Source organism: Lissotriton vulgaris, chromosome 12, assembly GCF_964263255.1.
Source record: "Lissotriton vulgaris chromosome 12, aLisVul1.2, whole genome shotgun sequence".
NCBI lineage: Eukaryota > Metazoa > Chordata > Amphibia > Caudata > Salamandridae > Lissotriton > Lissotriton vulgaris.
In genome coordinates this window covers 245,028,699-245,045,017 of record NC_141700.1, presented here as the reverse complement: position 1 = coordinate 245,045,017, position 16,319 = coordinate 245,028,699, and the positions used below count along the sequence as shown (strand labels likewise).

The 16,319-nt window shown below is 44.0% G+C and overlaps 1 protein-coding gene across 1 annotated transcript in view; it reads left to right on the top strand.

Moving 5' to 3' along the window:
- PRMT7 (protein arginine methyltransferase 7) overlaps positions 1 to 16,319 on the top strand; it is a 479,021-nt gene that overhangs the window by 458,030 nt on the left and 4,672 nt on the right. Inside the window, exon 17 of the mRNA XM_086947749.1 lies at positions 1,931 to 2,027. Coding sequence (XP_086803875.1) covers positions 1,931 to 2,027 — 97 coding nt within the window. The remainder of the gene's footprint in view (positions 1 to 1,930; positions 2,028 to 16,319) is intronic.

The window sequence follows — 16,319 nt, the reverse complement described above, 5'->3', positions numbered from 1 at the left end:
TGCGAGGCACTACTGCCTGGACAGTCAAGTCCGGAGGGATGGCTTCGTTGGCCGTTCTGTCCTCCAGGACTTTCTGGTGTAGGAATGTATTGGTTCGCAGACCCACCACCGGGGTTGGTATTGCTGGGGTATCTATTCTAAGGTAAGGAATCTAACACTAACATTAGTTAGTGTTAGATTCCTTACCGAACCCACCCATCCTCCCCGTTCTGCGAACTGATACCTAGGGTTAAGGACATCCCTTTCAGGGCCCTAGTTTCAAAAGGCACCAGTGTTGGTTCTCTCATGGCTCTGCGTCTTCCGGCGCGGAAAAGCTGTGTGCAAAGAACTGACGTCAGCGCGCGGAGGCGGCGTCTATATACTCCAGCGACGTCATCACGGCGCACGACGCCAACGACGGACGCGGAGCCGCAGGAGACGCCTGCAGACGACGCCTACCGACGCGCAAGGGTACTGCTACGCAAATATTTCCGGATCCAGACTGACGCCTGGGGATATTCTAAGGTAAGGAATCTAACACTAACTAATGTTTCTTACAGATATATCGTTACCGAAGGTAAGTAACTTGTTCTTATAGTCCTTTCCAACACTTAAAACATAGATTTTCTGAGAAACTTTAAAACTGAACCGCGTGTCTACTTCTATACTGTCAGTTGTTCATGCCCTTCTTTTTAATCATTTTTATGTTAACTATTTGTAACTTGTTCCCATCAAGATGTTTGGACAGATTAGGAAAGGAGGTTGAACTGAGGTCTCCTTTTCTGACTTCAGTGGAAATGGATTTTGAATTGTCCTCTGTCATACATGTGTTGGAAAGCCATGATTTATAACTGCTGTCAGAAAGTCCTCTTCCCTCTTTAGTTGGAGAAAAATGATCTGTTGGTGATCTTTTCCTTTTAAAGTCAGACTTGCAGTAGAGAAATACACAAGGCACAAAGGAGGGTGTTCAGTGATGTTCCCAGGAATACACCAGTTTCGATTAAGTTATTTAAGGGACCAGTTATTCTCCTAAAATAAGCATAGGAAAGAAAGCAAACAAAAACCTTCAATTTCAGGTCTCCTTTCAATATTGAAACATTGACCGATTTAACCTAAATAATTTCCAGATAAAGGGAAGAGCAGCCATACCCAGGGATAATCGTTTTTCTCACCTCTGCTACATGTTTGCTTTCATATGGCTGGCAGAATTGTGCTACAATTGTTTCAGCTTGGGCTCTGTGCACTGAGGCCAATACTGAAGTCGAAAGCCTTTTTCTATGGAACACATCTTGTTTGAAACTGTCCATCAACCAAGAGTGAAACTATGGAGGACTGAAGTGACCAAAATCCATTTGAGTATGAGTTTAACACACTCGACTCCTCAGTATTTTTTTGTTGAAAATATTTTATTGGACTTTTCAGGATTTGACGCTGTCTTCAGGTTCACACTTCAGCCTTGTTGTCATAGGGTTCTACAAGTGACATTGGTTTGTTCCCTGTTAGGGGAAGAGTTATGGCTCCTATGGGATGTATTTCTGATCAGCGACTCAGGATTATGCTGTATTATTTTGGATTTCCCCCTTTAATACCCACAGTTCTAGATCCAGAAAGGTTTATGGCACTTCCAAAAACGTGGTAAAACTAGCTGTGGACTGCAGATTATCGATGGAAAATTATTAATACTTCCTGTCTGCATCTTTGTGGGGCATTTTGTTCTCCAGGTTTGACTTTGACTTTCGATAATTATTTTGAGTAAATAGATATGCAGCCTATGAACTAAAAACTTTTAATGAGGTTTTAAACTTAGGGGTTTTCATACTGTCTAATATAGGGATTTTGTCAGATACAACATGAGTATTACTATTTGTACAATGTTTTTAAAACAAAATTAGTGTGAGATTAGAGCTGTAGTTGAGTAGATGAATAACTCAAAGTATGTGTGTCTTCACAGGAATGGAAAATGTCATGGAGCTGTACTTTGGATGGAGTACCATCTGACAGAGGATATCACTGTCAGCACAGGGCTTTTGCAGATCTCTGATGAACAGGTATTTCTGGGTTACACAGACAAAGTCATGGAGAACGTTGCTATGCTACATAATTCTGTAAAATCAGCTAAGGGACTCGTTTTGGTTGTCCTAAAAGTACACATCTACGACCATGGCATGGAAAAGGAGTTTGATACAATGGCTAGAGAAAGCCTAGTTCAGTTCTGATGGCACATAGAATATACCTTTGCAATATTATTCTGCTCTTCATTTTTATCTAACTCGAATAGGAGGAGGTTCAGAAACAAATTTATTTTGACAATGTGTCCATAAAACGTTCTAAACAAAAGCTTACTTAACAATTAAAACATCGCTGCGCTTACAACTTCAGCGCTTGGGGTTGGTGGATGTTTGGAGGGATGCCAATCCCACAACAAGAGACTACTTGTTCTTCTTGTATTCCCAAAGAATGTATTTCCGTATTGATTACATTTTCGTGAGTCAATACCTGCTATCATCTATTTTACAATCACAGTTTCACCAAATCTGCATTTTGGACCATGCCCCCTTAGAGGTGACAATCACTTGGCCAAACCTGCGCTCTAAACAATCCCGATAATACTTTCCCAACTTTTTAGGCAGAGGTAGACTCCTCAGAGATGAACTTAGAAAGACTATTAAGGGGTAACTTGAGATGAACGATCCTGAGGACACCTCTCACTCTAATACTTGGGACGCACTTAAGGCAGTAATCCGGGGTAAGTGCATTGAAATGGCCACTACCTTGCGTTCCCAGCAATGTGTGGAGCGTCTCCAACTCAAAAGTGAACTTAAGTCCGCTGAACAGGCACATAAGACCCAACCTTCAGCTCTGACTCTTCGGAAGGTTACAACCCTGAAGGGGAAACTACAGGCCATTTACACTAATAGAGACGAAAAATCGATCTTACAGTTACAAGCCAGGGGATATGAGAGCAGGAATAAGGTGGTCACCTTAATGGCGTGCCAACTCCGGGCCAGACATGAGTGTGAGTACATCAAACACATAGTAGATGGAAAAGGCATCTCTCACAGATCGGAGGAGGGTAAGGCTGGAGCTTTTGAAGATTTTTACAGAGTCCTATATACCTCGGAGTCCTCTGGGACGTATGACGCCTCGGGCTACCTGGCCGCACTAGACCTCCCTCAGGTAGGGGAGCATACCAATGAAGAGCTGTCGCAACCTATCTTCGCCGAAGAAGCGTAAAAGGCGATCCATTCCCTTAAACTCCAGAAAGCTCCCAGTCTGGATGGATTCTCAGCCCACTTCTATCTTACTTTCGCACCCGAACTTGTCCCCTTCTTGACTACCCTGTTTAATTTCGTCGCTTCTACACACAAGGTTACTCCTTCCATGGGAAAAGCAATAGTGGCAGTACTTCCTAAACCTGACAAGGATCCAGCACAATGTTCCTCCTATCGCCCAATCGCTCTGCTGAACCTTGATGCCTAAATTTACTCCGAAATCCTGGCTACACGTCTAGAAACTATCTTACTCGCTCTCGTGGATCTGGATCAATCCGGTTTATTAAGGGGAGGCAAACTCATGACAATTTGAGGCGCATCATTCATATCATTGAAAAGGCCCCCAAGAAGAATATTCCTGCAACTCTTTTCTCGCTAGATGCGGAGAAAGCTTTCGGCCGCGTGGAATGGTCCTTATTTAAAATGCTTCAGCGCTTTGGCTTCAGCAAAACCTTCACTGGGATGATTCGCTCTCCTAGCTCTCGGGTCCTTGTCAACGGAGTGGCGTCCTCCCCCTTTCCCCTGACGCGTGGGACGAGGCAGAATTGTCCCCTATCTCCCTTTCTCTTTGCCTTGAGCATTGAACCTCTGGCGCATAGGATCAGGGGTAATGAGGAGAATCGAGGGATGAGTTTTGGCACAGATGATCATAAGATATCGTTATTCGCTGTTGACATGCTCTTCCCATTGACGGATCCCCAGGTTTCTCTCCCGGCCATCCAATCTGAGCTGAAATCGTTCGAAGGGGTGGCAGGCTTTAAGGTTAACCTGCCAAAGTCCTTCCTACTGATCCTGACTACCCAAAGACGAATGCACCTCGAGGGAAATTACCTGGGAGTTAAGCTTACCCCACGGGTGCAGGACCTGTATCAGGCTAATTTCTCTCCCCTCCTGCGTCAACTAAAGAGCGATTTGGGCAAATGGAGCGCAGCTTACATCACCTGGCTAGGATAAATGCCATTAAGATGAATGTTCTCCCCCGTCTACTTTATCTTTTCCAGGGGATTCGTTGAAAGAGGACTTTTTCAGGAATTGCGAACCATGCTGACCAAATTTGTCTGGCAGGGTAAGGGGGCTAGTCTGCCCTATAAATTGCTCATTAGACCACTCAAGGAGGGCGGACTAGCGCTACCAGACTTTCAATCCTACTACATAGCAGCATAACTGTGTGTGATCACGGAGTGGTCATTGAGGGAATCGGAGAAGCATTGGCTTCACATAGATAGCTGGGCGCACTATTTGGGATCTCCTCTGGAAACCTAAGCGAGATAGGCCACTCAATGCTTATATTAGCACTCCTACCTCCACCACACTCAAGGTATGGGACACTTTCACCTCCAAACTTCAGCTTACGACCTTTCCTTCCCCTCATACGCCTTTACACTTTAACGCTGCGTTCACCCTACCTTATAGGACGGTCCCTTTGAGGCTTGGCGGAAGGGGGGTTGCCTCACGATTTCCCACTTGTTTGATAAGGGAGAACTCCTCATGTTCAATTAAAGCAACGCACCGTATCCATTAACTGATAAAGAAGAATACCACTACTTACAGCTGAAACATTGGGTGCAGCAGCCCCTGGTGCGGCAGGCCGCTACCAGGGAGTTGCTCCCTATTGAGAGGTTCGCGCAATCTGGGTCCTCTTCCAAGGGGTGGATCTCCTTCTTGTATGCTCTTATCCAAGCGCTGAGCCCCAGGGCAACGCCGCGCTTCCAACATTTTTGGAACAATTTGATGGATGCCCCTTTGGAAGACAAGCCGTGGGAACACTTGAGTAGGGATATAGCGAAAATCAGTCGTTCCATGTATCTCAGGGAGGCACACTACAAAATTATGTACGACTGGTACCTGTACCTTCAGACGCTACATACGATTTTCCCGGGAACCTCTGATATATTTGGTAGGATTGCCCTGTCATCAAGCCTTTTTGGAAGGAGATCCTGTCCCAAATAAAACTTATTTTAGGCTACCCCATCCCCAACTCTATAGAACGTGTCTTGCTGGGGTTCGGGACGCTCTCCTGAGAAGACAGACACAGAGTGACAAATCTGTGCTATGGCTCAGCTTGGGGGGCCGCGAAAATGGCAGTAGCCGCAGCTTGGTATAAGCCAGAGGCCCCATCCCTAACCCAGTGGCATGCACAACTGTGGCAGGCTTTGGCTCTGGAGCGTATGACTAATATTGTTGAGGGTAGCAGAAAAGGTTTTGATTACATTTGGACCCCATTGGTCGGATACCTATCAGAGGGGCTCCCAATGACAGCTTGTAACCCAAGGCTTGGGGCCCTCCATCTATTCCTAATCTAATTACCCTCCAACGTAGAGAGCTAGGACTGCTGCGCTGAACATCGAGGTGTAGACTTTGATTCCCCAACCCTCGTGCCCATTTCTCTTCTCTTTTCATTTGCACCATGACATCTTAGTTTAATTTATTCCTTTTCCCTTTCTTTTTTATTTTTTCTCTTAGGTCTAATTAAGTTTCCTTTTTATGTTACTCTCATGGGAGGGTAGATGGTTATCAGCTCGCATTACCGGGTTTGCGACCTGTCCTGGAGAAGTGTGGCTCAATGATTAGAGCGGCAGACCCTGATGTAGAGGTCTAGCCCGGGACCAGGGTTCAATTCCCCGCTTCGGCGGGTCTTGGGCTCAAAAAGTTCCACGGACCTGATAATTCTCGCCTCTGTGCCTATTCCAATCATGGAGTCCCACTCTGCAACTCTGGGCAATAGCTTGCTTAATCTCCACAACGGCCCCCACAACGCTAAGGATGCCTGGCCTCCACCTTGGGGGTGCCCAGGAGTGGACACCTCACAGGGAAAGCCAGGATGGGTTCCACAGCGCTATTCGTACAAGCGCCTTGAGACCCTTGCGGGTGAGTAGTGCGCTATACAAGTATCAATTTACATTTACATTTACAAACTGTGTCATATATTAAACTTCATTTGTTTGGCCATAGGGGGTAAACTGAAGCCCTAAAGAATGATATGTATACCTGGGCGGATGATACTTCTGAAATTTGTCGCATTTGCCTTTGTTGCACTCTCTGAGGAAAAATTTCAATAAAAACATTTTGAAACAATTAAAAACTTTTAAAGGAACCTTCTCCTAGCTACCTGGCCGCCCCAACCCATTACATTTTATCATTAAAATTCTGTTTAACAGATCGTAAAAACCGAGCGATTCCAACTGGCACATCTAAATAACACATTTTTGACAATAGCTCCACAGCTTTCTTCCTACGGAGAGCATCGTATTTAAAAAACAGAGGCCTTAAAAACTTGATTCGATTTTGCACAATAAAAGACGGACTCCATAAGAATATGCGTAAGGGAGCATTTAACTTTCAGGGGCAGAGACCACTATTATTCTACACCCTAATCCTGTGTGGACACGATGCGTAGATTGGACTGCATTCCACCCTAGCCCTTATTATTTCCTTTCTCAATCCTGGGTCTGGTAAATGTGATAAATAAGAAAAAAATATTATCCTGGCCCAATGTAACAATCGAGAAGCTAATGGATGATTTCATCCTTAGATACAGTAGGTCAATCGATTTAGACACAATAGATTCTCTCAATGCACATTTGCCTGGAAAGGGGAGCCAAGATATAATTGTACTACTATTTAAATGGCGGTTCCTAATTGTGATTATTATGGTTTTTACGGCCTTTGCCCACACCCTTTCACTGCTTTGGATCTCTTCCCAACACAATTTGGAGACTTTAACCACCTCATCATCCTCCAACAATGTGTTAAAGTATATTCGAGCCCGAGTAGAAGCCGCCATATTCTAAGAGACCAGATTGCACACTCTCCTTATGGCCTGAACCATGGTACCTTGGGGGAGATAGGAGTCTTTTAAGCACTACCCGTTCCAATCTATCCCATTCATAGGTTTGATCAAGGGAGAAAACCTCTCCTCATACAGGCCTAGCGGAGGTATCTTTCCTTCATAAGTCTTTAATAATGGAGTACGAGATAGCCCCTCAAACCTACCATTGAATCTTGACAGACAGCTGGCCTGCAATAGGGCCTTCTGCTTAGTGGCATTCCAATGCGCACCCCAATTCAGGTTCCTCCTAAAAATGAAGCCCAGATATTTATTTTGATCAACTTGCTCCACCACCTGCATATCTAGATGCCAGGAAAAACTCTTTACTTTTTTACCAAAGATCATGATCTTGGTCTTTTCCAGATTGATACAGAGCTGGTTCTGCTTACTATAAATTGCCAGGGCATTGAGTTTCCTCTGCAGACCATTTGGGGTATAATCCAGTAATACCAAGTCATCTGCATAAAGCAGACCGGCGACATGCTGGTTCCCAATTTTGGGCGAAAAGGATTTAAATTGGGAAATAAAGGTTGGGAGGTTGGCCTAAAATAGACTAATAAGCAAGGATGCTAAAATGCACCCTTGATGCTGGCCGTTGCAAATAGAAATTCTCTGTGATAACCGACCCAACTTATCTAACTCCACCTGGGCCCAATTACCAGAATGCAAGGATTGAAGTGCGCCAAGAAGGTTTGGTGGAAGGTTCCAAGCAACAAGTTTTCCCCCACAGAATATCCCTGACTACAGAATCAAAGGCTGTCTGGAAATACACAAAGCAACAGCATAGCCTTTGATTTTCCTCCAGAGCCTTTGGAATAATGGCCCATAGGGCAAAACAGTGGTCTATGGTTGAATGGCCCTCACAAAAGCCCCCCTGTTCTAATGGGATTCTCCTAATTTCCATGGCCTAATATTCGATTTTACCTCTGAAAATCCTAGAAAATATCTTTAGTGAAATATCCTAGAGGCTAATAAGCCTATAGTGAGCAGGGTAAGTACCACTCCCTTTTTAAAAAAATCGGTTTCACTATAGACCCTTTTCAGGAAGAAGGTTAAAGGCCAGACAAAGCAATCTAACTGAACAAGTAGGAATAGATTGTGGCCCACCAGACACTATTTGGTTTAATTATTACTGCTGGGATGTTATCGGGGCCAGCGGCTCAGGAGGTTTGCTCTCTCAATAACAGCCTTTACTTCCTTTACTAAGAACCATATAACTGTAAGTGTTTGCCCAAAAATGACCTGAGGTCCATCTGAATCGGAAGGTCCCCTATATAAGCCTGTCAAATAAGTAGCCCACTGAGCTTCCGCAATCATACAGACAAGTGTGCCTCTGTTTTGGCCATTAAACTCATTGACCTCTGTCCAAAATGTTTGCTGATCATTTAATAATATGATTTCCTGCATCTCGTCCCGCTTACTATGGTAAAAGGCTGCGTTTTTCATCTGCACAAGAGATTTATATTGGCGTTTAAGTTTAACCAACTCTTGGGTGGCTGAGGGGATGTCTGTACTTTCATTCCGCATACACAATTTGAATTTACACACAGCTAAGTTATGGCAAAAAATACAATATTCTTTTACCTTTATTTTTTTATTATGCAAGGAAAGTTAATACATCCTAAAAATGGATAGGTAGAGTGTGCAATATTAATTATACTCTATTCACGTCTGGGCTGGCAAAGAGGCTCCGGCAAATCATCAAACAGTTGGTCTCTAAATAGTATACCAGTTTACTACCAGGAGCTCATAAATAAATATTGTTTTGATAGGTATATATGGAGTGAAAAGTCTAACATTTAATAGTGACAGATGTTGCGCTGGGAGTGCTTGGTACATGGAAGACATAGCTTTGGTATTTTTAAAGAGTTTAGAGAACAGGTTTATACACTCTAAAGTTCTCCAGTTGTTAAAGATACAGAAGAGATGATATCTCTGTGGGATAATTCTGAATATGTCTTGTCCATTTCTGGCTTTTATACTATACAGACATCATTAGATCCTCTGGCAACACAGCGGCATGGTCTGTGTATGACATACCTTTCTTCAGGTGTCTTATCTTTAGTCTCTGAAGGCCCCTTTTGTGCAATTGTTGAAAACAAGGCAAGGGCGGATGAAGCTAAGAGGACCACATATCTTGCCAGGTGACATATATGGAAGGTAGTTCACTTCACAGTTGGATATACTTCTTTCTTGATGGAGCCACGTTTGGGGCCTGAAAGGTTCACCATCTTCTTAACTGATAAGGTTGAAGAATGTAGAAATGCATCGGATTTCGGTATGAATGGTCATATCTGGAAAGAAGCATCCATAGATTTCCCTAAGTAAATGAGAAACCAAGGAATTGTAACAGGGACGTGACCAGTTCCACATGACATTTCTGTGTTCCTTCCACTTGGAACATGAAAGTCATGTCTGCTGTACAAATAATAATGCACACCCATGAATTTTGAGCACCACGGTGGCTTTAGTAGACTGGTAAAGCACTACAAGACAAAGCAGAGTCCAACAGAGACAGAGTAGAACACCCATGTCTGAATTGCCCAAATGAATTTCACAAATCATTGATGGGTTGAGAGGTGGAGAATGCAGTATTTTGTATGCATCCTTCTGGTTCAGTTAACACCTTGGCTGCTGCTGGAATTCCGCGCCAATGCTGGACATTCCGATCGCGGGCGTGGTCATGACGGCTCCCAGCCGTCATCAGCACACGCCCACCGAGACTCATGACGACTGGGAGCCATCATCAGCACCGAAAGGGTTAAGCCACCCAGTCCCGTTCAGGTTCCCCTGAGACAAGCTGTCTTCTGATAGGAGGATAGCAGATGGAAATCATCCATGGCGGTACACAAGACAAGCTGTGAACTGATGTAGCTCAAAGTCAATCGCCTGTCCGAGATAATGACTTCCTTTCTTTAATTACTAGGAATAGATTGCTGATGAAATATTTTACAATGAAGCTCTGTAATGCCAAGAGTCTCTATTTTCATCCTAATCTATAAACTATCACTTCTTTGCTGATAATCAAAACCAGAAACATAAAAAAACCTGCCCAGCTTTCCTCTATCTTCTGAAACACACAGACATCTCCCAAAATATTTCACCAATTTTAAACAAAGAGAGGCTTTCACTCAAACCGCTGCAAGCACTGGAGCTAAGACATTTACATACATGTGGAGGTGGAAGCAGTCGCTCCTCTTTATCCTCTGGCTATGTGCCCTCTTGTTTTTGTCAAAAAATAATGAACGGCATCGTTAGTGACCTTGGTGCTGGTTAAACGTGCCTCGGCAACTTTAGTTGCACGATCAGCTGGGCAGACAGCCCCTGCCTTGTCTTGCTCACAAGAAAACCCTTGATGGGAATAGTCTTCCGCTTGAAGATTGCCCTTTGTCTGGTGAGTGTACATACCAAAAAATCTGGCTGTTTACTTGACAAAACATTCACTGAACATGAGCCCTTCTGCATTAGACACAGCCCTGAAGGATAGCAAGTTGACCTAATTTCATGTTGATTTTTAACAGTATGCCCTTGCGTCTCACAGAACAGATAGTGCAGTTGACGTTGTCTAAAAGGCATGCTGTCCTTTGGGGCCTACCAGTCAGGATATCTGGATCTATCCATGTGCCTGAAGCTTTGTCTACTGCCAGTTCCTAAATCTTGTTGAGGGGCTTTACATACAAAGTAGTTTATCCTAGCAAGCAAACAATAATCCGTTCATTGCCTCCTATGAGGATTTATTTCAAAGGTGCCTGGCCTCTTCTTATACACATCAGGCCTGTGGCATTCAAGCAGAAAACAGTTACGTACCCGCTGAATCCAAAGTAATACTTTGCCACATGAGAGAACTGGGCCAATTTCAGAGAGCTGGGTTTAACCATGTTCTCTAGAATCATCACAGGGTATTCAGCTCCTCTCCCATTCTGGAAGGTCAGTTGTGGTCAGTTGTGGCCTTGGTGCCTGCGCTCCAGCACCCTGCCACTGCCTTGTTTTACCGAAGGATCCCACCAACAGTCAATGTCACTGTCCAACCTAGTCTCATCAATGTGACCTGGGCCTTCAGTACCCTCTGATGTGCTGTGCGCACCTTCAGCTTTGCCCTCTTGGTCTTCCTTTAGGTCGGCGGCCATAAGAGTGGAACGTTGACTGCTCTTCAAGAAAGCCTTGAAAAGTTTTGTATGCATATGTACTCCCATTATAGATATATTCCGGTCTCTTGCGGGATCTAACGTTTCCTTCAACCTTTAGTACCTGCTGCCAGTAGGGCCCCTCCTTCTGAGGGTTGTGCAAATGTTGAATCATCTGCAAGTATGAGTTTGCATCCGAATCCGGATTTGAAGTTCAATACTGAGTGCAAACTCCATAGGTGTTTAACCTGCGTGATTTATGTCAAGTAGAAACTGAAAAATATTATGTGATAAAATTGTGAAATCCGAATTTGCACACCTCAGAATGGTGAAAGCATGCACAGTTTGTATATTATCTCTTATTCTACCATCTGAAATTTAGAAAAATGCACAGATTACACACCTGGTTAATACAGCACCCGCAATATTTACTCAGTGCACAGCATCTTTGAGGGCCTTGATGTAAATCTGGCGTACCATGTTTCTAATATCAAGAGGATTCTTGATGGACAAATTAGCATTTGTTCCCACCAGGTAGGGGGTTGAAGCGTAAATCATTCAGATTAAAAGGTGGTCTGGGTTTTTATGACAGTAACCTGTGACCCCAGGAAAGGACTTCTGCACTTTATCTGACACAGAGACTGCTTACTCTCTTCTTTGAAGCACTGCAGCAGACTTTTATGATGGGGGAGTAGTCAGAGTGGCCAACATACGATTGCAGAGGAGGAAAGAGCATCAATGCCCTCACTAGTCTGGATAGGGAAGGGGGAGTAATACAGATCTTTTGGTTAGTTGTAGATCCTACCGGCACGAAGCCTTTTCTGACCCAATTCGTGGAACCCCCACACAAAAATTATCCTCAGGTTTTGTTTTGATAATCAACTTTTATTGTTTTGAAGAACAGGCAACCAATCAGCATTACACACGGAGAATAGTAAATCATCAGAATTTACAGGTACATAACATCTCATGAGTCCCGACCTCCAAAGTTATACACAGATACGGTAACTGAACCAGGTGTTGCTATCATTCCACAGTACCCAACCAATTTCCCCACACCCCACGGTACTTCTTGGGGCATCCACGTGCCGCATACAGGGTTTTCTCCTGGGTTGCGCACCAATCTACTCCCTTCAGCCACTTCCCGAGGCCAGGTGGGTCTGGGCATATCCTCAGTTTTTAAATTAAACAGTCTATTTTGTGAAATCTGTCTTGCTTTACTGTCTTTTATAGGATCAGCATAGACAGGTGGCTCCTACCCTCCTCCAGAACTAGACTGGTCTGTTTTTTTCTTTGTCTGTAATCAATTTCCTCCCTATGTCAAGTTTTAGCGGGTAGCGTGCTAGAGGGGAGGGACACTTAAGGCCTTCCAAATGTATTTTTATTTCTGTCCATGTCCGATGAATTGTAATAGCCCCAGATCTCGGTGCCAGAGAGAGTAGAATCGTAACTCTGTAAAGCAGGGGTGATTGCTTACTGTAAGATGTATTATGGTATTTCAATATGGCACCCACAACTTTCTTGAGTTTTAAAGAGCTTTTGTCAACAGGCATTTACCATGACATTTCACTCAATAACTTAATCCCTAGATATTCAAAGGCATCAACTTTTTACCAGCACAACCCCTCCCATTGTCATCTTTCCCTTGTATGATTTATGATGGTGTATTGCCTTGTGCTTAGTTTTAGATGTGTCCACAACTAACCCACACATGGAGCAAAGCCCACTTGGTGATTGAGACCCTAATAAGGTGTCATCTGCAAAAAGTGAAATTGGAATTGTTACTCCAGCCACGTATGACCCGGGATTGGCGCACAGTGATAAATACTGTGCTATCATCGTCTCAACACCTGGTTCAGGTTCCTTACAGTCTTGCTGATTCAAGCGACACTTGGGTCGACACCATTACTTCTTTCGCACTGGTAGTGTACCACGTATAAGGCCACAAATATGCTCACTCTTACTGTGCCAAGGTGACACTAACTTTAGTGCATCGGATATTGTATAGCGGGGAAAAGGCATTTACTAATGATGACCACACTCTATTAACATTTCCTATCTACCTTAGCTACGAAATTAAAACATATCTAATCCACTCTAGACTGCTAAAAGTCAAGCCAGGAGGGGGACGTTGCTTAATGTGTAGGAAGAACAAAAAAGAACGATGAGAACTCAGCATAGAAAGCGGTATTGAATGAAGATCATTTGCATGGGGCAGTGTTTCAAAGCAAAGCCTTTGGGGAAAGTAGCTTCAAGTAAACTTGGCATTACTACTGTGAAATAGAGGTACATTGAAAGAAACACAATAGAAGTGCCTCCAGGCAGCTAGATAATCTAGTTGTAAACTGTGCCAAAGCGGCTGATTACAACAGTATTCATAACAAGAGCCAAATCGGGGTTATAACTTGTCACCAGCATGTTTCTGACCATGTCCACAACCCCTGATCTGTTTATTGTGCAGATTTGGAGTCAGGATCCATATTGTTAGCATATTTGGAGTTTTGATCATATAAACATCTTAATCAAATTTGCCTCTCCTGGATCTTTGCCAAAAATGTAGGGGTCAGGTATTGATTCTCTTTATTTGTTTATCGTAATGTTATGGGCAAATGTGAGATGTAGGGATTTCTTTTCCAGTAGATAGCTCTTCAGTCCGCAAAACCTATCTAAGTCAATTCGTTATCAAAACAGTGATATTCAGTGCATTGATATTAGTTTTTATCAGACCATGAGCATTGTCCTCCATTGTTTTTATAGTGGTTTTAAACATAATCAATCAAGCGAATTGCAAAAAGCAATCGGTAATAATAGTAGTGCATGTGTATAGATGAATGGGCGGTCCCTATTGGAGCAGTAAAGGCTGCATTTCTACAGTTCGACCACTGGTGGAGCCAAACAGCAAGATCAGACCCAGAAAATTCTTGTTTTATCAAGATAAAGTACTCCAGTGGCAAAATTCTATTGTCCATAGAACACCAAAATCCCTGTATAGTTTGTGGGTGTTTACAGGTGTAACTGGGAGGGACAGTTCTGAGAACTGGTCTGATGCATACATATGACCAATTGGAGTCTCAAAACTGATAATAGCAGATGCCTTGTAAGTGCAGCAGTGTTTTCGATCTGACAGTGAACTATGCATTAACAAGAAGGGAGTCCCCCTCTAAAACCTGTGAAGCTAGATGCACTGGACCTTACCCGCCTTTGCTGACAAGTGTTTGCTCTCAGTTAACTGCAGCCAAACTCAAGTCTTGTAACCTTTGGGGACTCTCAATCACAATAGCAAGCTGTACATGTTTTAGGACATAAAATTGACAAAACCCTTGATAGATGACAACCAGTTAGACCGAACTATGACCCCGAATAATGCGGCACTGCCAACGGAGTCGCCATTCCCTCGCCTATTTGATTCGGAGACATCCACAAACTTGAAAGCAGAAGATTGAATAATATAGCAATTAGCCTTCATCACCACTATTATTATGTTTCTTATATAGCGCCTGAATCGACCCCCGAAGGGGTATCTCCGCGCCTGCCTTGGGAACCCGTCCTGGCTTTTCCCTGTGAGATAGCTCCTACAGGGCATCCCCAAGGTGAAAGCCAGGCATCCCGCCGCGGGGGGGCGTTGTGGAGATTAAGCAAGCTTTAATGCCCAGAGTTGCAGAGTGTGAACCCATGATTAGGTCAGGCACCGAAGCGAGAATTATAGAGTCCATGGACATTTGAGCTCAAGACCCTGCCGCGTCGGGAATTGAACCCTGGTCCCGGGTCTGACCTCTGCTTCAGGGTCTGCCTGCTCTAACCAGTGAGCCACACTTCTCCACCTATATCCAATGATAAGATGCCAGTGCCGGGTCGAGGCTGGGGAGACTCGATTAATATATCTAGTTCTGTTTAAGGGGCGACAGATGCTTCTGGGAGGGGGTTGTTCATGTTAACACAATTGGGTCCGTTTTTTGTTACACGTTTACGTTTTGTTTGTGGCAGACTTATACCGACCAATATCCTTCTCTCAGAGCACCACACTTATTCACTCCCTGCTTACAACCCGCACGATTAGGCCATGGGGACCCACATCCAAATCAATCTAAATCCCCACTCATGTGGGCGAGTTCACAGTCATTATTTGGAATGTCAACTGCCGTAGTGATCATATCAAATGCACAGTGGTCCTGAGATTTGTCATAAGGTATTCCTCAGTGGTTCTGCTGTTACAGTAAACCCACTTGTTGGGGAACAAATGGCCTCTGCTTGCCTGCTGTGGATATAATAGAGTGTTCAGTGCTGGGTACACGTGAGGATCCCAGGTGACCGTGATTCTTTTACACAAAACATTTCCGTATGTAGTCTCTTACACAGGTAGCTATTTAGGTTATGTGGCGGGGGAGGGTGCTCTAGAGGGAGGCATCCTACTTTATTTCTGATTGTTTATGTCTATCCGCTCCTAAGTAATGATAAACTAGTGAAACTTCGAGCCCTGATTGTAGAGATACCCCCAGGCATTACGGTCATAGGCGATAATTTTAATGATTTAGTGGACCTAGGGATGGACTTCACTGGATCCCAAGGCTCACGTAGCGGGGCCTGGGGGCTTTCACATGGATTGATGGAGGACACAGAACTCTGCGATTCCTGGTGGACTTGGAACCCCCATGCTCTTTCTTACACTCACTCTTCGGCCACACACACATCCTTTTCACGGATCAACCCTTTCCTACTTCTAGCATTAAACCCGACGCATACAACATGGGCTCATATTCTGCCCCAGGGCATCTCTGACCACTCCCCTATATTAATTCATTTTGGATCCCCGAGAGAAAGTACCCATCCAATCTGGAGCCTTAATGCTTGGCACCTCACAATTGCACACCTTCACAAAATACCTGACTCAGGAAGTTAAACACTTCATATTAAACCAATAAAGATTCAGTTTCTTCTTCTGGCATGGTATGGGCTACCGGGAAGGCCACCCTATGAGGCATAGTAAGAGCATATTTGTGGGGTAAAGCATGCTTGGTGAGTCAATAGGTGGCCAACTTGGAGTAACAAGTAACACAATTGGTCTACGTTAATCTGAAACGGTCCTCCAAACAGACAACGAGTTGACCTCCGACAGCA